The sequence below is a fragment of the Xyrauchen texanus genome, chromosome 15 (assembly GCF_025860055.1).
Source record: "Xyrauchen texanus isolate HMW12.3.18 chromosome 15, RBS_HiC_50CHRs, whole genome shotgun sequence".
In the NCBI taxonomy this organism is placed as follows: Eukaryota; Metazoa; Chordata; class Actinopteri; order Cypriniformes; family Catostomidae; genus Xyrauchen; species Xyrauchen texanus.
The window spans coordinates 23,886,261-23,912,800 of record NC_068290.1 but is presented as its reverse complement, the minus strand read 5'-3'; the positions used below and the strand labels follow the sequence as shown (position 1 = coordinate 23,912,800).

The 26,540-nt window shown below is 36.0% G+C and overlaps 1 protein-coding gene across 1 annotated transcript in view; it reads right to left on the bottom strand.

Annotated features, from left to right (window-relative positions):
- Positions 1-26,540, bottom strand: part of si:dkey-246i14.3 (ephrin A4) — a 76,015-nt gene that overhangs the window by 5,584 nt on the left and 43,891 nt on the right. The window contains exons 2-4 of the mRNA XM_052144516.1: positions 22,859-23,154; positions 13,198-13,266; positions 145-171 (exon numbers count right to left, since the gene is read on the bottom strand). Of these exons, the coding sequence (XP_052000476.1) occupies positions 145-171; positions 13,198-13,266; positions 22,859-23,154 (392 nt within the window). The remainder of the gene's footprint in view (positions 1-144; positions 172-13,197; positions 13,267-22,858; positions 23,155-26,540) is intronic.

Below are 26,540 nucleotides of genomic sequence, written 5' to 3'. Positions count from 1 at the left end.
AAGCTACCAGTACTGTCTACTATTTAGAATTTCTTCTCTTTTTCCACAGAAGAAACAAAGTCATACAGGTTTTAGGTTAACTATTTCTCTAAATACATTAGAAGTAGAGCTGGCACAATTTTTGTATAGCATATAAACACATACCTTCCTGTCGTGATGATCCAGCTGTTACTAAAGAAGATAGGGAGAAAGAAAGAGTGAAAAAGACATGTGAGGTGTAAGGCCTTTTTCAATTTCTTTTTTTGAAGAACTACAAACTTGGAACATCATTCTTAAGAACAAATGAGGAGAAAAACGCACATAGAGACACATTTACCATTACTCAGGCAGAAACATACTGAAAAATTACTAACGGCTGTGCAACCCCAAAATACATCCTCAATGCAAATTCTTTAAAGGTCGCGCACAGAAAAAGAGCACAAAAAAATAAATAAATGAAAAATGAAAGATTCTGCAGGGACAAAAAAAGTGGACTGGAAGAGGATGAAGAAGAAAAAGGAGAATGGAAAAGGAAGGATTTAGGGGGGACCTGAAATTGAGAAGGAGCAAGAGATACACGACTGAACAGAGAGGGGCCACAAAAGCAACAAAGATAGAGTGATGGAGCGAAACACCAGTGAAGACAGAGAAGAGAAAAGAAGAGGGAAGAAGTGTGAGAAAAAGCAGAGGGAGAACGCACAGAGAAGACGAGAGTCTGAAATAAGGTCAGACGGCAAAAGGAAGGAGACGAAAGTGGAAAGGAGGGAGGGGGTTTGTGTCTGAGTGTCACTCTCTCAGCAGGGGGTCAGACCAAGCGACATAATGGAGAAAAGAAAGAATGAAGAGAGAGGGAGCAAGAGAGTCGCACAGAGATAGCTCAGATGTGGAAAAAAGTAGAACGTACAATGAAAAAAAAAATGTCGTTGGCTCAGCAACCATCACAAATGAAATAAAGAAATAACTTCTACTCAGAAACATTTATAACTTTTTTAGCTTTATTTAATTTGCATTAATGTGTACAAAACAAAATATTAATTATAAGGTGAACTTGGAGTGATACATAAAATAAAAGAATAACTGTTAGTGCCTTGAACTTCTTTTCCTTAAAAGTCCATACAATTAAGATTTTAAGTAGTACTAACTCAAAAAAATCAAGTACAGAACTGAGGTTGTGGTTGAAACATTAATTAGTTGTTAAATATTACTTGTGTTACATGCCTTTTCAAGTGAATAAAGATGAATGAACTGATATATTTTTGCATATCTAACAAAGGTTTTCTAGTTAAGCTGACATAAACTGACCGTAAATTGAATTTACTAATTGCAAAAATACTACTAATATATTTTAAGTAAATCCCCCCAAAATGTCAGTGTGTGCAAAATTGGAAAAGAAATGTGTTGGCAATACAAACTACAGGGTAGGAAGAAAGTTTAAGACAATGTACAAACATAAATGGGTAGTTGAGGCATAACATGTCTATTAACTTTTTTGAATAATCATCAAGATGTTAAAATGTATCTAAATGTATAAAAGGGAATTGAATATTTTAGGTGCTTTGACTGGGTAACATTTATCTCTTTTTCACCTTTTGTTTTACACCAACAAATCCTATGATGTGAAAAATATTGTTATTTAATTTTTTTAGAAGTGCAAATATGCTAGGAAGTCTCTCAATTAAAATGGTTTTAAAACTGCATGGATATAATTATAAACACATTATTATCAAAATGGTTAATTGGAATGATCATAAACAGTTAAATGCGTTTAAAAATAGTATTAGATTAAGTATAACATGTCACACTTCCAATTTATTTGAGCTTTTTGTGATATTCTGACTATTAAAAGTAAACGAGTAGTTAAAAATGTATCGACAGTGAAAGCTTTATTTCCTTTTTCTAACTTTTCTTGACCTGTCCAACAGGACCACACACACACACACAGCAGAAATGCCCATATTATTTACACCAGATCTTACAGATATTATAACCTAAGTGAAAGCTTACAATATACCTTCCTTTGATAAGAAGGCTGTAATTTTGTAAAAATTTCAAGCAACAAAAAATAATTAAAAAAAAATACAAAAGATTAATACCAACATCATGCTGTTAATAAAAAAAAAAAAAAGGTATCTGAACAGAGTATGAATCAACATAAAAGATCTGAAACAGATATATATATATTAATTAGCATTACAGGCTGAATAGGATATATCAGTTAAATTAGTATTTTAGAAGTTTGTAGTAAATCAATGAAGTCGCTTTAATTTTTGATAAATGTAATACATTTATAATGCACCACAAAAATCTAAAGACATTTATTTGACTTAGTTATGTAGCCTACATGGGTGGTTGACATGAAATAATTTTGCAAAGTGATATTTCCTGCAGTGTGACATGCTATACTCCATCTAAAACTACTTTGAACAGCATTTCAATATGCATGCAGATTGTATGATTTCCAATTAATTAAGTGGCTACATGGAATATTTGTACTTAAAAAGATAATATTTTTAAAATGTTTAAATCCATTCACACTACATTTAATATGAACTAATTAAGGCAAAAGGTGATAAACAATATGATGAAAAACTTAAAAGAAATGGTGACCAGTTACAGGACATGATCCCCTCTTTTACATTTCTAAACATTTTATCCTATTAAAAAAAGAAAAGAAAATCATGTAGTGTATTTAGTATATTCTACACATGCATTTTATAAATTAAATTACAATAATAAGAACAACAAAAAAAAAAAAAAACACTGATGAGATCAATAATTGTAATTAAAATAATTACTACAAAATGGTTCAACAATTCACATTGACAATAATTCAAGTGAAACTCTCAATTAATACAGTGTTCATTAAAATTGTCTATAAAACATTTTATTTCCATTTAGCAGATGCTTTTATCCATAGTGACTTACAAATGAGGAATAAGATATTTCTCTTGAAAAACAAAAACAAAAAAAAAAAAACATATTTGCACTATTGCACAGCAAACATAAAAAGTATCCTCAAAAATATGTAATAATTTGAAAGTAATAGAAAATCTCAACATGGAATGACAATCTTAATCACATATTAAGCTATGATTAATGAGAATAGTTTACATTTTTTCTTACTCTAATAATTTAATAATACAATAAAAAAGTTTTATGCCAATATGCTTGTTATTTTGAATAGGAGAGACACCAGCACTTGCAAACTATCCAAAAAGAGAGAAGAAAAATAGACTAAGGAAAAATTATTTTGCAATTTAAAATTCATATTTGTGTTTTGCTTAAATTAAATGTTTGCCACAACAAAATGGCAGCTTTTTGTTTTCAAGCACAAAATGGCTGCAGTTGCGCATTTCTTGCATCAAACATGGCTGCTATTATATGGTGCAGACAACGACTGGGAAATGGATGCGAGACATGGAGAAAGGGCAAGAGGGAGGGGAAAAAATGACTGCTCACTGCTTCATTCCATTTCTGCAATTTTAAACTTTAGTTTTTATAGCCAAACGAAAATACAGCTGACGTTCCAAAAACGAAAGCGATTCGCTTTGTTAACGTTTTCTGAACAATCGGTTACTGCGGGGAAAACAACAATTATGTACAGGTACTGAATTAGTGGTGTTTTTTTCCTTCAAACTATTAAAAAGCTGTGTAGAATGAAAAACGAACAAGGCGAGAGAGGTGAAAAAGGGGGGAGGACAAGGTATCCACAGAAGCGGGTAGTAAAAACGGACACAATTTCAGGTTTTAAAGAAAATTAAAAAGCGCAGGAAAGACAGAAATAAAGATTGAGTAATGGACAGAAATTGGACAAGAAAACGGTGCGCTCACAGCAGGACTGAGTAAGTGAAAAAGAACAGACAAAGAGAGGAATCAATTAGAGGGAAAGTAGAAGTGACTGAAATGATTTCTCACAGCAGGGGAGAGCAGGAGTAAGTAAGATGGTGAATGAACGAGAGGAGGGGAAAAAACAACAGTGGAATTAATGTTTTGACAAGTTGCCCCGAGTAAGTGGATGGAACGGAGCAAGTGAATAGGATGAAAGGGGAGGGCACCCGGGAGCATTTATCCACAAGACACCACTCTATCCAGGCAGAATATTGCAGAGTTTGTTGTTCAGTTTTACGATTTACAGTAAGCAGAGCGTCTCAGAACCACAATTCCGGTATAAACTTTAGAAAGCTTCACTTACAAGCGCCAAATAACTTAATTCTAGAGGAACATTATATACAGCAACGTTCAAAAGTCTGACTCCACATTGAATACTGGGATACAGAATTAAATTTAAACCTGGAAATAAACAAAGATTTAGGATTTTGAACAAAAATGTAAACATAGAAACATAATTCTGGGTCACATATTAAATAAGCTAATTTGTGACACTGACTACGATCACTAATTTGTACAAAAGGTCAGATTTTCAGTCAATATCCTTAATTGAAATTGAGAACGTTTTTCAAGCAATTTAATTTCTTTCATTCAGATTAAGTCAGTTTAGTTCAGACAACATATTTAGCTGAAATAGGTCAAATCAATGTACTATAGTAGTTTCAACTCAACGTTATTAGGTTCTACTAACTAAATTTACTAATGTTAAATTAATGCATTTTCGTATGTTGGTCCAACTCAATTTATTTCATTAATCATTTGTATATGACAGTTGAGCAAGTGTAAGGAGAGTGAAACTGTTGCCCTGTCAATTTGATAGTAAGTGTTCATAGAGCTAAGCACCACTCGAATCAATCATCACTTGAAAGTGAAAGACAATCCTCAACCTAAGCACAAGCGTCAATCTTCACCACAATGGTAATCCCAAAAATCTTTACAAATACCAATATAACAAAACAATAAACATTAACAAATCTCCTCCTGTTCAAAAAAATAAATAAAAAGGTTGTAGTCTAAAAACGTGGAAGAGAATTCAACATGGGTTCCCTCTGGATTTTCTAAAGTGTACTAAATTACAAACTAAAAACACACAGTGGCTTCAAACTGAACATCTGAGGTATGACTAAGCGTAATTTATGTTGTAGAACAAAACTTCCACGTATCGTCAAGTAATGTTTAAAACAGACCTTATTTTACACATAAGTTCAATAACCCCTTTATAAAAACCCATAGGAAAATCCAGAGGGAACCCATGGTGGATTAGACTTGCAGGTTCGCAATTGACGTCGTGGCATTCTCATCTTGCTCAAAAATTCCTAAAATAACACTTAATTTCAACATTTGTTCAATCCATCCAGTCCCATGCAAAGCATGCTTGGAAATGGAGATCCCCTGCCCAGTTTCATGAATGCTACAGATATTATTTTTGTAGTCCTAACTCAAATGGAATAAGTAAACATCAATATGCTCATTACTCTGTAAAATCAGCTTATCTAAAGAAGGCAATAAATCCATGTTGATATGACATACAGGAAATTATAGCATTTTCTACTTTTCACGTCAAATCGTGAAGAGACATGTGCTCAATACGTGTGCACATTGGATGAGCCAGTAAAAACACCAGATAAGCATGCGAAAGCGGCGTAATGGGCAAAAATCTACCGTGTCAATCAGGTTATTCATAAGCCTTTTTTGGCCTTTACACCGATTAAGGAATTCTGTTTGTTGAGTTGACATGACAACACGTGTTGTCGGCTTATTAAGCATAAGCGTATTTAATTTTTTTATTTCTATATTCTCCTCAATTTGGCATGCCCAATTCTCACTACTTAGTAGGTCCTTGTGGTGGCGCGGTTACTTACCTCAATCCGGGTGACGGAGGACAAGTCTCCGCTTCTGAGACAGTCAATCCGTGTATTATCACATCACGGTGCATGATACCGCGGAGACTCACAGCATGTGGAGACTCATACTATTCAACGCAATCCACGCACAACTTCCCACGCACCTCATTGAGAGAAGAGAACCACTGATTGCGACCACGAGAAGTTTACCCCATGTGACTCTACTTTCCCTAGCAACCAGGCCAATTTTGTTGCTTAGGAGACCTGGCTTGAGTCACTCAACACACTCTGGAATTCGAACTCGCAACTCCAGGGGTGGTAGTCAGCGTCAATACTCGAATAGCTACCCAGGCCCCCAAGCATAAGCATATTAAGCATATTAAGAACGTGCATATAAACTGGCTCAATGTTATAAATTTAATTGGATAGAATGCAATGAAATCAAGTTGTGACAAAATGTTCTGGAATTGTGTTGCTTTAGTTAATTTTAATTAAGAAAATTGAACAACCTGCAAAAAGATTTTATTATACCAGTTCAAGTGCATGCTGTCATTAAAGCAGAAGAGGGATGTCAAACAATCACCAAGTACTAAACAATTCTAAAATGTAAATTTTTCCATGTAACTTTTCACTTGAATTGTTATAAGAATTTCATAAATAATGAAAAAAAAAAAAAAATACAGAAATATATATTATATATATATTATATATATATATATATATTTATATATATATATATATATATATATATATATATATATATATAAGGGCTAAAACCATCTCCAGTATAAGTGCACTGCGGGGATGTATTTTGGGGAGCATTCAAACATGAGGCTGCTGCTGTTCAGGGGGAATCAGGGGCGGGTCTACGTGGTGGCCAGGGGGCACCGGCCCCCCCCTGAAATTCGATTGGCCACCCCAGGTGCCCCCCCCCCCCCTCCCCCCCTATAAGACGTCATGTGATTGGTTCATTTTACAGCCAATCAGTTTATAGACTCTACTGAAGTTCGTGATTCAAAGTTTTTTTTTTTTTTTTTTTTTTTTTAAAAGCTTAATAAAGTCATCTTTATTGCCAAAAAAAGGATAAAAAAATCACAAGTGACTTATCAAAATATACATAACAATTTTCTCAAATAACTACTGTTATCCTTCAACAACACAAACAAACAAGGTACATCAACAAATCTCTGAATATAACCTCAATTGTTCAGCCATAGGTTGAGCATAGCTAGTACAAAGAACAGAAAACACACTATGAACAAACCAATAATTAAATAGAATTATTTAATTATTTTTAAAATAGAATTTTTTTTATTTCAACCTTTTCAAAATCTTTAAGCACGTATTCCCGTCCAATTGGGTTTGGGTAATAAGCCTGTAAAAAAACAATTCTAATGACTCTTTGTAAATTTATCACAAAAATCATAACCTTCTAAGGAGAGCTGTCTCAGTACTGGGGAGATTTTGGAGTACAACATGTCTTCTTTAACCATTAATCTTAAAGGAATTGGTATAGCTCTAATCATTCTATTAAAAATATTAACGGTACACTGTACTTGGAATTTCTCACAAAACACTATACAGTAACAAATTTCCATTATCATCCAAGAAATGGGCAATAGCCCAAATCCCTTTAGATATCCATTCCTCAAGATATACAGATTTTCTGCCAAATATTATATATCTACTATTCCAAACTGGAGTGTTGTGAGGACTCAAAGGTGCACTCAAAGTCACAACATAACAGAAAGTGTATTCCCCCCAGTTTGTTAAAGATAGCATTGGGAGTGAAATAAACCAAAAGGAGTGGCTATTTTGAATGAAGGATTTTAACCATTTCAATTTCAAAACACCATTCATAATGACAAAATCGATAGCATTCACCCCACCGTCTTCATATTTTTTAATCATGTCCTCCTTTTTAATGTACTGACACTTATTTCTCCAAATAAATGTAAAATTCACCTTATTTATTAATTTAATCATTTGTGTCGATATGGGCAAGGAGAAGGCTGGATAGATGAGTCTGGACAAACTATCCATTTTAGATAAAAGAACCCTTCCAAAAAGTGTAAGATCCCTCTGCAGCCATCTATTCAATATGGACTTACATTTATCTGTTATTCAACACATTTTTATTCTCCATAACATCTTTATCTTTAGAAATAATAATCCCCAAATATTTAACTTCCCTTTTAATTTGTATATTAGATAATGACTGCAAAGGAAACTCATGCAGTGTTAACATTACACATTTGTTTAGGTTTAAATGTCGCCCCGAAGCTTTAGAAAACTGGTTAATATAATGTAAAGCTCATGGAATTTGATATTCATTCTTTAGAAACAATGTTGTATCGTCAGCAAACTGACTTATAAGTATATGTCTATCCAACACTGAAAGACCTTCAATACCATTATTTTTAATCAATATAGATAATAACTCTGCAACCATTATAAATAATAATGGTGAGCTTGCAGTCACCACCGAAACAGAAGAATCCAGCTGTTTTAGTTGAGGTCTGCCTTCTTTCTTTTTCGACTGTTTTCCTCTCTTTCTGCTACTGTTTTTATTGTTTCTAAACTAAAGACTGTTCTTTAATATATTAGCAGAGCACAATGTAATGGTTCCATATTTTATTTTTAAACTGTGGTGTTTTCATTTGAACTGTTACAGTGCTAAAATTTTAACTCTGTGTTACTCAGCTTTTTTGTAAATTAATCTGAAAGAAATGTTGAATGAAACACTATGATGTTTTGGCCAAACCATTTGAATTATTACAGTGGGGGGATTTTTTTTTAAAATTATTATTATTTGAAAGAGATTGTGAATAAAACTACTGTATATTGTAATGGCCAAACTAATTAAAAGAAAATAGTTGACATCGTTTCTGTTTTTAAAATGGCTCATTATTAAAATTGCTTTTATTTTATAAACTTGTTAGTTTTATGAAAACACTAAAAATAATAAACACTGGCTCTCAAATTGAACTTAATGGATATGGGATGACAAAAAACTAAATTAATCAAAAATGTGCTTTATTACTACATTTGTTTACAAGTAACTTTATTCAAGTTAAAAAAACAATAAAATCAATAGGATTTACGTAATATACTGTAGAATTTAGCTTTTTTTTTTTGGTCACTGGCGGCCACCCCGTTTGGAGGCAGTGCCCCAGCATGGCCCCCCCACTGAAAATGCTCTAGACACGCCCCTGGGGGGAATCATTTTACTGTTGCACTGCATGAGCTGCAAAGTCTGTCACGGTCTTTAATGAGGACTATATTCACATCATCTTCTATATACCAGACATTTAGCTATGCCCATGCAATTTAATACCTTTACTCACATGCAAGACAGTGAAAAGAAAGCTTTTGCTACAACGCTAACCAACCTTTCTGTTGTGGTGACATGATTCCCTTTGGCATTACTGATGTTCTGTCCTTGGCTTATCTGTTTCTCTTGAGTCTGGCCAGTATGGCTAAATGTCCTAAACAAACAGATCTCTGCTTAATTAAACTTTAAATACAGCTTACTGCTAGTACCGCGCAACTGGGATTCAGCTATGGCTGTAGCACTGTCGCTATGGCTATGGTTCGGAGGCTAATGCTCATGGGTCTGACAGAACCCTCAGCCAAACGCAGACTGTCAGATAAAAGACCAGGTACAGGAAGGAACCAAAGTCAGTTTGCAGCATTACCAGAAGGAACAAACACCAGCTGCACGAAACATGCCCTAGCGCAAACTCCTGTCATACAACTCTCATTTCATTCTTCTTAACATACTAATGATCAGAGGACAACAGCACCTAAGGAAGAGTGCTGGAATGATGTAGAAGAAAGGATGTGGAAAAGATTGAGGAGTTGAAAGTATGTGATGAAATAAGCAGAGATATTTAGAGCAAAGTTGAAGCAAACAAGAATAATAAAATATTTTCTGTTTTAGCACTAATAGAAAATAAAGCTCACAGAAATAGCTTACCTAAAAAAAAAATATTCTTTCTGAATATTTACAAACCTTAATTTTGCAAACCTGCAATTTTTTCTCATGGAACACAATATGAGAATTTTGAAGAAGAATCTTCACAGAACTTTCCATACAACGAAAGCATTGTGACCATGGGCTGTAAAGTTACAAAAAGGCCAAAAAAAAAAAAAAAAAAAAGCACAATATGATTCTGAAGCCTTTAAAGCCTAGTGCCTTTATTTATTTGTAGGCAGACAACCCATGGTTACTATGAACTCTCCCTTTAAATGCACCATGTAAAGAAGGATATCCAGATATCAGGATAACGGATAGACGTGGTGGAAGGTGGCCAGAAATGAATAAACGGTCAGGTTGAAGAAAGACTGGACCGAGTGAAAATGTAGTGGATGAGCCTCTGATTAGTTTTGCTCTGGTAACGACAGATCATAAAATTGAGGAAAGAGAGGAAGAGACTAAAAGAATAGGAGTGGGGGAGATTAGTGCCACTCCAGGAACAACTGAACACTAGAAAGAGAGAGAAAAAAAATGGAGGAAGGGAAAAGCAGGGATGCTACAGTTTAGTCTGGATTAGTTTCGGTCAAAGAACAGATAGACAGAAAGGGAAAGAGAGAGGGATAAAAGAGATGGACCATCTGAAGCATGTGCATGAGAAGAGGAAAATGTGCAAACTCGAGGAAGAAAAGTTTTCATTCCACGCATTCATTAAAGGATCCAACACGGATAACAAAGTAACTGTCAGTCAGAACGAATGAAGAACCCTTTTCCCATCTTCTCTTATCAAACATTGGTAGCTCTGATACATTCTTCAAATAAACAACACATCCAGCTCAGATCATTCTCAGCTACAGATATTTCACACGCAAACATTTCAAATCAATTGCATAAGACAGTTTCATCTCCAAACACACACAACACCAGAATGCAATAAAACATCTCCTAAAAGACAACTGCTTCAAGATTTAGATTTTAACAGTGTGTGTCTGTATAATTTACTACTTTTGGAATAAAGACAACAATTACCCAAATTCTAACTGATTTAAACACAGTGCTCTATAGGTCATTCTTGCTTTGCAGTACCTTTGGGCCTCTGTAACTTTTAAAAAATGCATATGCATGTGTTGTAATTTAAGGAAGTATTTCTATAAAAAGGTATACCAGACTGTAATAATGAAAACTTAGCAAGATCATTAACAGTATTCCTAACATGATAAAAATAAAGACAAAGTTAATTACGCGAGGTTGTAAATTTATCTTAATTTTTTTTTTATTTTATTTAACCGTCTTTTGATATTTTTATAATATCATACTGATTTCTGGAATGTGAGACTGAAGACAGGAAAAAACAAACAAAATGATTACCAATTAAAGAAACAGATCAAAGAAAAGTGTTAAAATGTGGTTTAAAACATTTTAATTGGAGAAAGGAAAACCTGGTGATTTATTAAGATATATTTCAGGTGTTTGTTTAGTTTTTAATGTTAGTAGGATATGGCAAAAATCCACACAAACTAAAGTAGTGAAATTATCTAAAATTCACTCTTACTGTATGTTTAATTAATTGTAAAAAATTAACTAAATCAACTAATAGGATTTCAATCAATACAAACTGTGAGTTTAATTTTATACAATATATTAAGATAAAAAAATATTAAGAAGTTCCAGTCTTTATGACAAAATATTTTAAACAAGCCTGGTGGACATCTTACTGTAACAAACATAGACATTTTCACAGTATAATTAGGACTGAATGAATTATTACAAATGGAGTGATGAGAAGTTAAGGAGACTGTGAGAGGCCAAGAGGCAGATTTAGGGCCATGCAGGGCAGGGCGCGGATATTGAGTTAGACAGCTTCTGAGTTGGTGTGTGTATGGGCATGAGTGTGAAGCAGAAGGTGGAATTGGGTCGGATGGCTCACGGACTGGACTGCCATTCCCACTCTTATTGGGCAGCATTCCCTGCTGATCCCGCATCAGTCAAGCCGAGCGGAAGGTCAACATAACTGCAGGGGTCTGAGAGCAGTCTTGCTCGATGCACAGGACACACACACACACACACACACACACACACACACACACACACACACACAAAGCTTTCACACATAAAATTTTACAACAACAAGGTACGAAAATTATGTAGAAAATCAATAATTAGTTACAATTAAAAAGAAAGTTCTGGGTCAATTAAATTAAGTTCAATCAACAGCATTTGTTTTGACTCGACTTTTGAATTTACAAAAAAATTATTATGATGGAAGTAAATGGGGCCAGTCCATAAACGTCAAATACACAGGGTTTCAAAAGTATAGAAACAAGATGTAAAAGTTATACATGTTAACATAATTTTAGTGTTATAAAACCACTTAATAACTAACTTTATCTGTGTAAAACTTAAATCCAATATTACATATTTTTGTAATGTTGGTAAACCCTGTAATCTGGTATAATGTGTTAATGCCAGCAAATCTCTAATATTATTACACTACAATTATGTTAATACATAGGTTTAAATGTTGTGGCTATACTTTTGTAACGGTGCATATTTTACTGTTTATGGGCTGGGTCTATTCACTTGTAAGTGCTTTACTGATGTTTGCTTAAAAAGTAAATAAAACAAGAAAATATAGTAATGAGGGGTTGAAATATTTTTTTGTGGTAATCAACTTCATGTAATGAATGCTGTTGACCAAGTTTATCTTGTATGGAACACAAAATATTCCTTTAAATATGAAATATGGTTTGTGAGGTAGCCAAAAATGTTCTTCGTGTGGTAAAATCTAAATTAACTCCATTCTAATTAAGTCCAAAAAATGTTACTTAATATGAATAAATCAACCTCACTACATTCAGTTACACAAAAGAAAGAGATTTTTAAGGGTTAGATCGGGTATAAATATAACCTGAAGGTACCAATGTTTACAGTGATGGCATATAGACAAGTACATAGACAAGTTCACGTAACATTTTTAACATTTGTACAACCATTAGATTTCCAAGGTTGGCATTTTGCTCTATTATTTTGTAATCATTTTAGACTAATATCATCTGCACTTACAACATAGTTGTGCTTTTAAAAATAAAATAATGAGAAAATATAAAGACAATTAATAATAATAATAAAAAAAAATATGCTTAAGAAACAAAAACAATACAAGAATACTGCTGTTTACCACAACACATGCCTGGTTCTTTACTATTTTAATTTGAGAAAACCATTGTGGCTGAAAACAAAGGAAGATAGAAAAAAATAGAACGATGAGCCAGTGAAAGGGGAATGCATTAGAAGAAGAGGGAAGATGGGATGATGAGGACAAATCTGTGGAAGGTTGGCAGGAAGAGGGAGGGTAGTTGAGAGAGAGATTGCGTGCAGAGAGAGGGGATATCTGAGTGCGTGAGAAGGCATGTGTGTGTGTGTCTGTGGGGCGACATGTTTTTTTTTTTTTTTTTTGCCAGGGAAAAATGTGTAGATGAAAAAAAGTGATGATGAAAGGGGGGTACTTACCGGTCGGACAGCACACAGTGACTCGTAGCTTCATACAGGGGAGGGGGGGTCCATCATCTGCAGACAGCGCTGGAATGAGAGAGAGAGCAAAATTGGAGACTGATGTCTTTGACACTGAGAAAGAGGAATCTAAATTTGTTGCCACCAAATCGATGCTTATAACTGCTCACTCATAAATGCATGCATACACACTCACACAACACATAAAACGCAAGGCCATAAAAAGACTGCTTGACTCCGATGGAATGGCTAATCCATTAGCGCTAGCAGGAGCCATAACAGTCTTCATAATGCTGAGCTTGGCAGGACATCATTCCAAAAATGAGGGACACTCTGATGCAGTCATTCGGGTTTGTGCAAACATTCACACTTCATAAACTTGCATGATTATACCATTACAACATTATTTACATACCTGGAGGTCATATTTTCTTTCAGCCCATCTCTTTCTAACAGGTTTGATCCAGGCATGACCGCATATTCATTTTAGAGAAAATTCCATATCATAGTTACATTAAACTGCTCAGACACGGGCAAAACATTTCCTCAACTCCAGAGAAGTTGACCTGAGTTATGATTATGAATAACTTTTGGACATCTAACAATACTACATTAAAAGGGATGTTTTACCCAAAAATGAAAAATCTGTCATCACTGAGTGAGTTTACATGTTAAAAGTTCGATTTCAGTAGGAATAAAGCAATAATTCGTCTTTTTAAAATATCACGTAAACGCGTTAGTCTGACCGAAATCATACCAATACGGTTTTTGCAAAATAAAACTAACAGACCTAGATAATGGCATTGTAGATTGGATCCATCCTGCATGTATACACAATTGACCACAATAGGAATTGGCATTATGCACATGGTCCAAGAAACAGAGGTACCTAATGACTTGTATTTAACCCGCAAGTCGGAAACAAAAATCAGAGAACAAAAGCAATAATATGTGTACGTTTCATTCAGAAGTGATTGTCCCTATGCCCTATTCCCTTAAAAGACATTACCATCCAATGTGAGAGTTTTTGAGGGCTGAAATGTGTAGATCAACACATTTAAGTACTTTTTATTGGAAATTCTGTTTGAAGCGATCTTACAGCATGACTATTATGATTGTTCTCCCTTCAAAGTGCCCTTCAGAGGCAAATTTTTATGGTTTGTAATGCCATCACTATCAATGCAACGGATACCCTTCATCTGATCTGCACCAAAAACAACGACTAAAGAATGTACGAAATGCATGTAACTGTAAAGTTTTCCATGATGTTGTGTCTCTGTTGTTTCCTGATGATGAGTCTCTGTATCATCCTCACCCCAACTCACCCTTCATGTTGTTCCTAACCAGTATATTCACAAACGTAGATGTTAGACAAATAGACAGCCTCAAACACTATTTACTTTTATTACATCTATTTTTCCATACAATGAATGTGCTTGGTGACTAAGGTTTTTATTCTGCCCAACAAATCCTTTGGTGTTCAACCGAAGACATTTTTTAAAACGCGGTTTGAAAACAACATAAGGTTGAGTAAATGATGAAGGGGGAACTATCCCTTTAATCTTCTGCTCTCCATATTAATGTAAATTAAACGCTGTCCAATTTGGTAAGCCTTCTAGGTAGTCAGTTTACAGCATATCATGATATTCATTACAGCAGAGCAATCCAATATCCTATAAATGACATGCTAGCAAGGAATAATTGTCATATGGGAATTGATTGCTACAGTAGATATGTTAAATACATTTTATGCAGCAAAGATAATATGCAGAAAATCTCCCAAATAAATAACTAGTTAATGAAATCTTACAAAGGTGTAAATGCGCATTTCTTTAGTACTAGCAGCTAATTGTTCCTGTAGAATTGGACAAGGATTAACATTTGTGCACCTGGCATTTGCGAGTCAATCTGGTCCATAATCAGGGGTAGTATTTAAACATAATAAACTCCTGTAGCAGAGCTAGTAGTTTGGTGGTACACGAAAATAAAGTTTCCTTTTAGGCCACTGATATCCTCCAGCCCATTTCAGTCAGGGGCGTTTCACCTGAGGAGGCAAGGGAGATAGTGCCTTCTCGAAGACATTTGTATGAGAGAATAATTGGCAGTACAGAAATAAAACAAAAAACAAATATTACAAAATGTGAGAATAGTGTGTAAAGCACCAATTTCTGTCCAACAGTGACATCAATGGATAATATTTCAGAGGGAGGCATTTCTTGTTCCTATAATTGGTAGCTTGTTGATATTCCCAAGTGATACTCCCATGTCTCGATTCGCCGACTAATACTATCCCCTAAAGTTTCTACTTTTTTTGTTATGGAAAAGCACACTGTGATTCGTTACGTTCGTGGGCAATGGAGAAGTCAGTAGACAACGAAGTAGGTTCAAGGTCAGTTTCTTTTAATTGTATGTTTTCAGCACACAATTGACGGTAACCATTGATAACATAAAATAAGATCTCAATAAATGAAAGCACTCTCTATTAACGACTCTCTTAGTCCAGAATATCATACTTTCCAGTCACTCTCTCCCTCACACTGATGCTCTAGCAGGCCTTTTCAGGTCTCCCTCACCATCAATATAATTAGAGACAGGTGTTAAGAGTACTCACAACCCAGGTGACAAGCCTTATCGCTCTCCCGCAGACAGACACATGACCACGCCCCCCCATGCCACATACCAGTTTTTATTGTGTAGCAAAATAGTGTGCAAGTATTGAGACATACTATGTCATAAAATTACGTCTTAAAAACATAGACCCCTTGGTTGTATAGTTACGTGCATCCTGTCACCGCACACTGACCTGTCAATCATCCTGTTACATTGACCAATAGATTCATGTTACTCATTAGGGGCCAAGCCACAGTACATTCTTTGATCAGCCAATCAGAAGGCTTTTGCACCCTTTCATAGTGTAGCAGCTGAAGCTGATCATTCAGATTTAATGCCATATTTCAGATTCATTCCAGTTGTCAGCTGAGGGCACTATTTTTCTTCTATTGTGTTTGACAACTGTAAGAGGCACTGCTGCTCTACAGTCTCAACAATATCTTCAGAGCAGTGGCTTATACCCCCTCCCAATAATCAAAACAAGCAAGTACAACCCCCCATTATTTATACCACGATAAGTGGAAACATGGGTAAATGCTTAATACTCCAATCCCCCCAATGTTTAAGCCAAATCTACCCCCTTGGGTTGGAGGGCGTGCTTTGGAAAAAGATGGTGTGTCTAATTCAACAGCTTTGTCTCATGGAAGTTTCAGAATGCCGACACCTTTATACAGCACCTTTAAGGAGCCAATCAGTGTGCTCGTCCTGCAGCAAGAACTTTGTTTGAACTTTAGTATCTTTCCTCAACAATCAACCATTAAACTAATGCAACAAAACTTTTAAGAACTGATGAAGCACCGTCAGTCTCACCACCATGATTGTAGTTTTTCTATGTTTCACAAATGTAGTTCTGAAGCGAACCTTGCATCGAGCAAGGGGTTGTGCTGAAAAAGCATGAACGAATCCACACTAGTAGACCATCCGAACCACTTTGGCATACCTTTTTAAGCATGAGTTGAGACACACTAATTCTAATTTCACATACCAAGAACGCATAGTATGAACATTGAGACGCAGGGTTAGTCTCGGTCACCATTTGGGGCAGTGGTGGCTCAGTGGTTGAGGCTCAGGGTTACTGACCAGAAGGTTGGGGGTTCAAGCCCCAGCACCACCAAGATGCCACTGTTGGGCCCTTGAGCAAGGCACTTAACTCCAGGTTGCTCCGGGGGGGTTGTCCCTGTAATAAGTGCACTGTAAGTCGCTTTGGATAAAAGCGTCTGCCAAATGCATAAATGTAAATGTAAATTTGCTTTTATTGTTTGGAAAAATTATACAATGAAAGTAAATTGTGACTGAGGCTAACATTTTGCTTAACATCTCCTTTACATACAGGTCATACTGGTGAGGTTGAATGAGCGATGAAAGAAATTTCATTTTTGGGTGAACCATCTCATTAAAGAGTAAGGGTAAGTCTTTACACTGCACCATTGCATGCACAAACACACAGTGTGTCCCCTAAATGCTGATCATTTATATACATGCATACCATGTTAGCAGCAGCCCACATTATGGACACTATATTAAAACACCATGAGTTCTTTTCCCAGAATCAGAACAGTAGATCTGAGTTAGAGACGCTTAAATTCAGGCCTGAGCGACTATACCATTTTAAAAAGCAGCCCTGGCTCCACGTTTAATCATAACCATAAATCTATATCAGCCATTTCAGTAGCATACCACAGTGGCAGCCATATTCATCTGGTAGAGAGGCTTTTAACCGAATGTCCAACAACCACAGATGCATCCATTTAGCATGCGCAGTAATTTCACATTGACGATAATGAGAACGGCTGACTCCAGCTAGGCTATGTGTGTGTGTCAGTACGTGTCTGTGTGAGTGGGTGATGTCTCCATATGGCTATATGTGTTGGGGACCAAATGTCCCACAAGGATAGTAAAACCTGAAATCACCTATATTGTGGGGATCAGCCGAGGAAAATGACTTAATAAACATGCCAAATAATGTCTTATTGAGTATCTAAAAATGCAAAAATTATCATGGGTCCACACACACAAATACACACCCACGATGGGGAGTTCAAGCAAAAACTAATTTTCAACAGGTCCACAAGCGAAGTAAACAACAGAAAACACAACATAGCTGTACACAAACCAGAGAACAGAACTTACAATCATGTCTGAAGAGTTTATAGTGGAAGATAGATGCATTTTAATTTCCAGTCCTCAATCAATAAGTGTGCTGGAGGAGGGTGAAGGTAGTTACCAGTACCTCCGCTCCCTATTACACAGCCCTTATATACCTTATTCATGAACCAGAAAACAGTAACGGAACACAGACAATAAGCCTAACACATATAGCATTTTGGAGCGGTGCCAGTTCATAGCGGCAGGGCCGTAGCTAGTGGGGTGAAAGGCAGTAATGATTCTAGGGGCCCACAGGTCCAGGGAGGGACCACAACAAATTCTAATCTGCTTTTTTTATTTTCTAATCTGCTTTTTTTATTAGGAAAGGGGCCCTGAACAATATACAGTAAGGGGCCCAGAATACCTTGCTACGGCCCTGCATAGCGGATGGGGTTACAGAGCGCAATGCCAAATATAGAAACAATCGATCAACAGAATATCCCTTTGCTCATCGCAGCTGCTTATTAACGTACCTGGTCAAAAAAAGTTGCATATTCATGGCCAATTCATGTGTGAAAATGATTCCTCTTGCTTCTTGAATACATTCAGGTAGTTAGCTGACTTCATTTTATTGCTGCTTAATGTCGCTGAGCCTAGACCTGACCAATTGAAGCAAACCATAAAACTGCCTCCAGAGGCTTGTACAGTGGGCACTATTCATGACAGGTGCATCGCTTCATGTGCTTCCCTTCTTACCCTGACACAACATCGCTTTGGAATAGGGTTAATCTAGACTCATCAGACCACATGACCTTTTTCATTGCTCCACAGTCCAATCTTTATGATCCCTATGAAATTTAAATAGTTTTTTCTAATTAGCCTCACTAACAAGTGGATTTCTTGTGGCGACACAGCTGTTTAGTCCCAGTCCTGCAAGTTCTCATCACATTGTGCATGTGGAAATGCTCTTACTTTTAACAAACACAAGCGCGAGTTCTACTGTAGTTTTTTGCTGTGTGACTTCAAGCATTTTCCACAACCACGGGATACGTCTTCCGACATGGTTGTTTAAGAAATGAGAAGCTACCCAATGCATCAGTTTGGGTTAAAAAATTGTTGCCATCTGAAATGTATGAATCTCTGCAATAATGATCCAATCATAAGCTCTTAAGTATCTTATTTAAATCCAAATGGTGACTTTATTTGTGGCCAGGCAGTGTAGAAAATATCACTTTTATTGCATCATTTTGTGTCTGATTAGGACACGTGTGACTGTAGCTACCTTCAGCTCGATATCTCTGTTTGATGGAGGACTCTAGTTAAAACAAATAAGGCTGGACATTGAAATGTATCTATTCTTTCACTACAAACTCTTCAGACATATTTGTAAGTTCTGTTCTCTGGTTTGTTTCCAGCTATGTTGTGTTTTCTGTTGTTAATATAGCTCTGTTGAAGTGAAACAAAAATGTTTTTGGTTGAATGCCCCATCTTGCGCATGCTGCGCAACTACTGTTGCTCTCATGCAAAGAGTTGCAGACTCATAAGAGTAACGGCACAGGAGAATAACGGTCAGTTAACATTTTTACTAAATAATCAATTAGATTTCAGTTTGTTTCTCACCAAACCTTCCCGTATACTTGAGTCTCATGGAATAATTGATTAGACTTCTGAATTATACTTTTGTGTCCTTTTGATTCTGGAAGAGGTAGTCACCATAAAATGCCATTGTATGACATCAGTGAGAAAAAAAATGTATTCTCACAATTTCTCCCTTTGTGTTGAGAATAAGAAAGAAAGTCATATGGGGTTATTACAACACAAGGGTGAGTAAATAATGACTGAATTTTCATTTCTGGGTTAACTATACCTTTAAGAGTTCTAATTTAGATTTTTTTTTTAATAAAAAAGCTAATTATAATTACAATTATAGGGGAGACTGGGGCTTGTTGTCACACAGGGAAGTTTTCACAAGAGCTATATCTCAGTAACCATAAGATTTGTAGTAACAAGTCCAATTGAATATATATATATATATATATATATATATATATATATATATATATACACACAAATATGCTTTCTCTAGCAAAGGTTGATATATTTTTGTTACAGCTCTTGGATAAACAAGAGAATATAATTTAACCACACTGGCATACATTAAGACAAGAGTGAGCTAAATTGTGAAGGCAGAATTGTACCAAAAACATTTAAATGTTACATTTTTACCAGGGCAGGATTTCACATGTATTTTAAATGTCGTAAATGACAATATTTTTTCGTCAAAACAAAGATTTTATGTTTCTACTGTGACCTTTTTTTTTTGTTTCATGAATTGTTATGCGCCTTAATAATTGTTTGACTTTTTACACGTTTTACACATTTATATTTCAATGTGTATTCAGTTAAATGTATTTGTCAAAACTGAATTCCAAGGCAAAAATATTTAATAGCCAAGACTTAAAGTGGACACTGTATACAGAAATTGACTTTCCAAAATAAACCTGAGAAAAAAGATCTCCTAATTTAGACTAACCAAAATCCTAACCTCACCCTGAATAGAAAACTTTTAGCATTTTTTTTATTAAAAGGGAGGGGTTTGTCATATTTAGCCAACTTCTAGGGACACATTTGTCCCCAAAGTACAGTGAAGTAAACACACACACAAATACACACAGACACAAAGAGACACCACACAAATTTAGATTGGACACACTGATCTCTTGTTTTAGATCCACGATCAATCTTAAACAATTAGAAAGACAGACGCATTGTTATGCTATCTTTGAAGTGAACAACAGACAATCACACACACAAGCACACTATGAGGATAGGGGTGGGTATGTGAAGTTTGACAATGGCTATGTGCATACACTCGTATGCATGAACAATGCTCTATTGTCCTTGTCACCACCACCGTAATTTATGTAAAGATACTTTCCCCCCTTTCTGTCTCTTCCTCTTTTTCCCAGCCTCTCTCTGCCCTTTGTTGTGCCACTCTTCCTTTTCAAGCAGACTCTTTCCTCCTCTTCATATTTCTCCCTTTTGACTGCCATCTCTCTCTCTCTCCCGTCTACAGACCTCAATACCCAAAACTCAATGTCTTCGCTTACTTCGTGTTCCTAAATTGATTCTTGTCCCTTTCTCCTCTTTGTGCCCTCATGCCCTTCACCCACTACATTCAGGGTTTTATAACTACTCTCTTTTAGATTGTGTGCTTTACTAAACCCTCTTATGATACATAAAGTGATAAAGGGAGGGTGAGAGACTGACAGAGAAAATAACAGGAGGGTACTGAAGAGCTTTGGCCTGAAACCAAAGCTGCAAAAAAATAAATTTTATGGCCACAGACCATCTTTCCTTCCTTTTAAAGCTTCAAGTAGATCAGTGTTTTCCTAACTTTTTTGTCTTATGTAACATCAATAGGGCTCAAGTACCTTGTTTCTTTTTAACTCATATTGTACTGGATATAATTTTTCTCTCCAATTTGGAATGCCCAATTCCCAAAGCGCTCTAAGTTCTCGTGTTGGCATAGTGACTCAATCCGGGTAGCGGAGGATGAATCTCAGTTGCTTCCGCATCCGAGACAGTCAATCCACAAATTTTATCATTGGCTTGTTGAGCATGTTACCGCGGAGACACAGCGCACATGGAGGCTTCACGCTATTCTCACAGTTTTCCACACATCCCACTGAGAGAAAGAACCACATTATAGTGGCCATGAGGAGGTTACCCCATGTGACTACCCTCCCTAACAACCGGGTCAATTTGATTGCTTAGGAGACCTCGCTTGAGTCTCCTAAGAGTCACTCAACACACTCTGGATTCAAACTCGCAACTCCAGGGGTGGTAGTCAGCGTCAATACTCACTGAGCTACCCAGGCCCCATTATTTAGCATTAATAATTATATAATATTACTAAGGTCACCTTCAAACAACATACAATTTGATGTTGAGTGTAAAAGAAGACTAATCAATTAGCACATAATTTATTTTCAGCTTCTGCTGAGTCATCCACAATTTTATTTCCCTTTTTTAAACTGAAAATCATGAGATTGATCACAAATAGCTATTACTATTATTCTATACATTTATCATACGTAATTTGTATTATAAAATATTATAATATTTATAGTTCATATAGTTCACTCAAAAATAAGTTATTTCATAATTTACTCACCCTTATGCCATCCTAGATGTGTTTGATTTTCTTTCTTCTGCAAATCACAGAAACTTATTTTTAGAAGAATATTTCAGCTCTGTAGGTCCATACAATGCAAGTGAATGGTGACCAAAACTTTGAAGTTCCAAAAAACAAAGCTAATCCAGTTGTTAAATCCATGTCTTCTGAAGCGATATGATAGGCGTGGGTGAAAAAGATAATTATTTGAGTCATTTTTAATATAAATCTCCACTTTCTCATTCACTTTACATATTCTTCTTTTGTTTTTGGTGACTCACATTCTTTCTGCATATTGCCACCTATTGGCAGGGAAAATGTATAGTAAAAAAAGGACTATATCTATAATATTTATCTGTTTCTCACCCACACCTATCATATCGCTTCTGTAAATATAGGTTTAGCCACTGTAGACTTATGGATTACTTTTATGCTGCCTTTATATGGTTTTTGAACCTACAAAGTTCTGGACACCATTCACTTGCACTAAATAGACCTAAAGAGCTGTGATATTCTTCTACAAATCTTCTTTTGTGTTCTGCTGAAGAAAGAAAGTCACACACATCTGGGATGGCATGAAGGTGAGTAAATGATGATAGAATTAAAATTTTTGGGTGAACTATACCTGGTTGAAGTCATTGATAGAGGAGCAGAGCAGAGGACAGTGGAACCATATGCAAGATAAGAAGTATCTCATAAATATTCATATAAATAAAAAATAAATAAAAACAATACATGATGATACATATGCACAAACACAAAAGCACACCCCAGCTCCTGCTCACTTACAGCTATAGAAGTAATGATGTCCAGGCAGGAATTCAAAGCCCAGAGAAAATGGTGTGAAGCGCAGGATCTTTTCAGAGAATCTGACAGGGCCAAAGGGAGCGTAGGGCTGGTTACACTCCCATCTCTTAATGGCCTCTTTAGTCTCCACACAGCCTCTGAACTGGTCCTCGGCCACCAGGTAGAGTGCCAGCGTCTCGATGGGGACAGCTGACGGGTGGCCGGCAGGATAGTGGGGACACAGTATATCTAGATAATCACTCAGATTGACCTGAACAGAGTAATTATCTCCCGTTAACCTGAGAGCAAGAGAGCGAGAGAGAGAGAGTTAGAGGGTGTATTTCTATCATGAGAGAAATTCATTGCCACAATCATTAAAAATGGCATTTTTCCAAGTCAACAGAACAGATTTCAGATGTGTCAGCAAGATCTGCACTGAATCACACTTTCATCTGTGCTTGCTTGGCTGCTCTGTGGAATATTATTAAGAGTTAGCGATCAGTCACACACTCACAGCTAAAAACAAATGCTTTAACATGACAGTAAAATCCTTACCATTTTACGATATGGATAGAAGCGGCAAAAACTTGGAATTGTAAATAAGGATTAAATGTTAGGCAAGCTAAATGAACCTTAAATGCATGGGTGTCTTGCCAAACATTATTACATACTCAGGTTTTTAAAGACCCAGACCTTATATCTAAGACAAATGGATCAACAAAATGCCCAGATAGTATCACATAAAAAATTAAAAAAGAGACATCAAACTGTGTCATATGCCGTTGGAAAGCTCCCAAAGAGCATAATGCAACCAACCTATTTTTTTTTTTTTTACTCAGACAATTATTGCGAGTTATAGCCAAGTACATGTCTTTGACATACATGTTACGTTTCAACAGATGCTGCTTATAAGCTGCATTTTCACTTATAACTTCACAAAAAATAAACAGAACATGAAATATCATAACTTTACTTAGAGGGGATTCACGTTAAATCCCACATACAATTCAATCGGATCCATAAATCATTAGATAACCCACACAAAGCATGTGCATACAGCACATATTGTGCAATCTGGCTAAAAACGTATTAGTTTTCCTGGCTCAGATGACTTCATCATAAATTAAGTAGTACGTTGTCCACGTTATGGAACGCTAAACCAATCGTATTAGGATTCAGATTGTTGCAACCAGAGGTGGTAGTCATCCAAACATGGGCAGAGAGGATCGTTCACTCTAATTACATATGGCCACCAAGAGATGGCGCCAAGAGTATGACACAGACTCAATGATGGCTCAGATGACACTCAATGGAACTGAATGAGATAATATTACTCTTGACTGCATGCATTGGAGAGAGCATACATTTAGTCATTGTTGAATTTCAGAGATAAAACCCTTTAATTTTGGGCATGCCACTGAAACATAAAATCTTTAAAAAAAACTTCAAAGCTTAAAGGGTTAAGCTAGTTTTATGGTATGAAATAATCAACTGCAAGAAAAAGTGAACCCCTATGGATCAGTAAGGTCAAAAGATTCACACACATGCCACAAGATACGGACCATAGCTCTCAGTAACAGCTTCATGCTAATTAGTGAGATTCATTCTCTTCCACACACACACACACACACACACACACACACACACACACACACACACACACACACACACACACACACACACACACACACACACACACACACACACACACACACACACACACACACAAAAAGAGTCAAAAGTCAAGTTGCACTAATAGGGTAAGAATTAGCATAGAATGGCCCTTAGTGGTTTTGTAAATAAATTCAAGCTCACATTTGTTTACACAATGTTGCCTTTAAAAGGAAGTGCATACAAGGTCACCATCAATAGAAAGAAAAAAGGACAGAAAGAAAGAAAGAAATGTATATAAAGAGTTAATTGGTACTTAAAGTGCAGTGGAACTACAGACTGTAGAAAAACCAATGAGAAACAGCAAGGTAAAACGTCTAGAGCAGTGCAGATGAAGAGAGACAGAAAGAGGTGAGTATGGAAAAGAAAAGGGTTACAAAGCAGGGGAGAGAGGCAGACAGTAGGAGACAGAGACATGGGGAAGGAGGTATAACGAAAGGCAGAGAGAAAGGGAGGGGTTCTGTTTTAATTAGTGGCCCTAGAGAGAATTTGGTAGGAGACAGCAAGAAGACAAGATGGATTTTAATTGGTCTTTCTTCACTGAAAACGTGCGTGTGTGCCACAGAATGAAAGCGAGCAAGGGATGAGGCCACGGAGGAGAAGAAGAAAAGACAGGATGTGAGAGCAAGCCGGCCAGTCCTGGTCTGTCACCGTGAGTCTTTTGTGAAGAAGCGACAGTGAACGAGGGAGAGGAAGACTGAGAGAGAGAAAGAGGACATACAGGAAAAAAGAGAGGATGAGGTTAAGTGGGTGGACTGAGAAAAGACGGAAAAAGGCTAATGAATGACTCTAGACTAGTGAGAGAGAGCAAGCGAGAGAAGGATAGAAACAGATGGTGTGCAGAGGGAGAAAGAGACAAAAAGTTCAACAGGAACTGTAAACTAGGTATCTAACCCATTGTCTATGGCCTAGTTTAAGGTGCACTTTGTAATTTTTTCCTCATTAAAGAAGCTTTACCCCAAAGAAATTAACAGTACTTTTGACAAATATGTTTAAAATCAAGTCCACTCACATAAGATCAGTCATACCAGTTGTCCAATAAAAGCTGATTAATTTTACATTGAGCTGGGCTGACACATGCAGAATACTAATTTTCTATCGGTAATCTGAGATAAACTATTTCTTTTGCATAATGCTGCATTCAGGTGTTAGTATAAGTACAAAGTGACTACCATATCAGCCACAGCAAATTGAACAAGAAATTAGTGCGAGCACCATTAAAAACATTTACCTGAACATCTGTAATGTAAACTGGTAAGAGGCCCGAAAATACTGTAGGGCCTCTGTGGAATGGCTGATGTCCTCTTTCCATAAGCATATAAAATGTCCGTACACCTCAGTTTAAAATGGAAACATCAACAGTTATTAAATAATAACCCCCTGCTATATAAAGATCATCTCCTCATCAAAACCATCATGTCATATTCCATCCAAGATCTGACAGCAAATGTCATATTAACAAATATTGCAAGCTTGGCCAGTGATGAGATATCCATATGTTGCTAATTAGCTGTCAAGAGAATGTAATTTTCATCAATCAGGCCCATTTGAGGGGATCATCTTCTCATCTAGTTAGGGCTTAGGTGTCAGATTTGAATAAATGAACACTGTACCACAATAAATTAAGTTTATTTTACCCTTTGTCTTGTTTTTTTTTACAGGTTCATGTGTTTAGAAACCATTCAGAGAATCAGCTTTCATGTTTAATTGTATTAGAGGTGGCTATTTGATAGGGGTGTTAAGGAAAAAAACACATGTTTTGTGCATGATTCAATATGCATCTAAGAATCTAATTATTTTCATGATAAAATACTTCATAATATTTAAGAAAGATAGGGAAGCTTTTTCTATCTATCTATCTAGTCAGAAGTTTACATACACCTTAGCCAAATACATTTAAACTCAGTTTTTCACAATTCCTAACATTTAATCAATTTAAACAATTTAACCTGATATAAATGTGAAATGTCAGAATAATAGTAGAGAGAAGATTTATTTCAGCTTGTATTTCTTT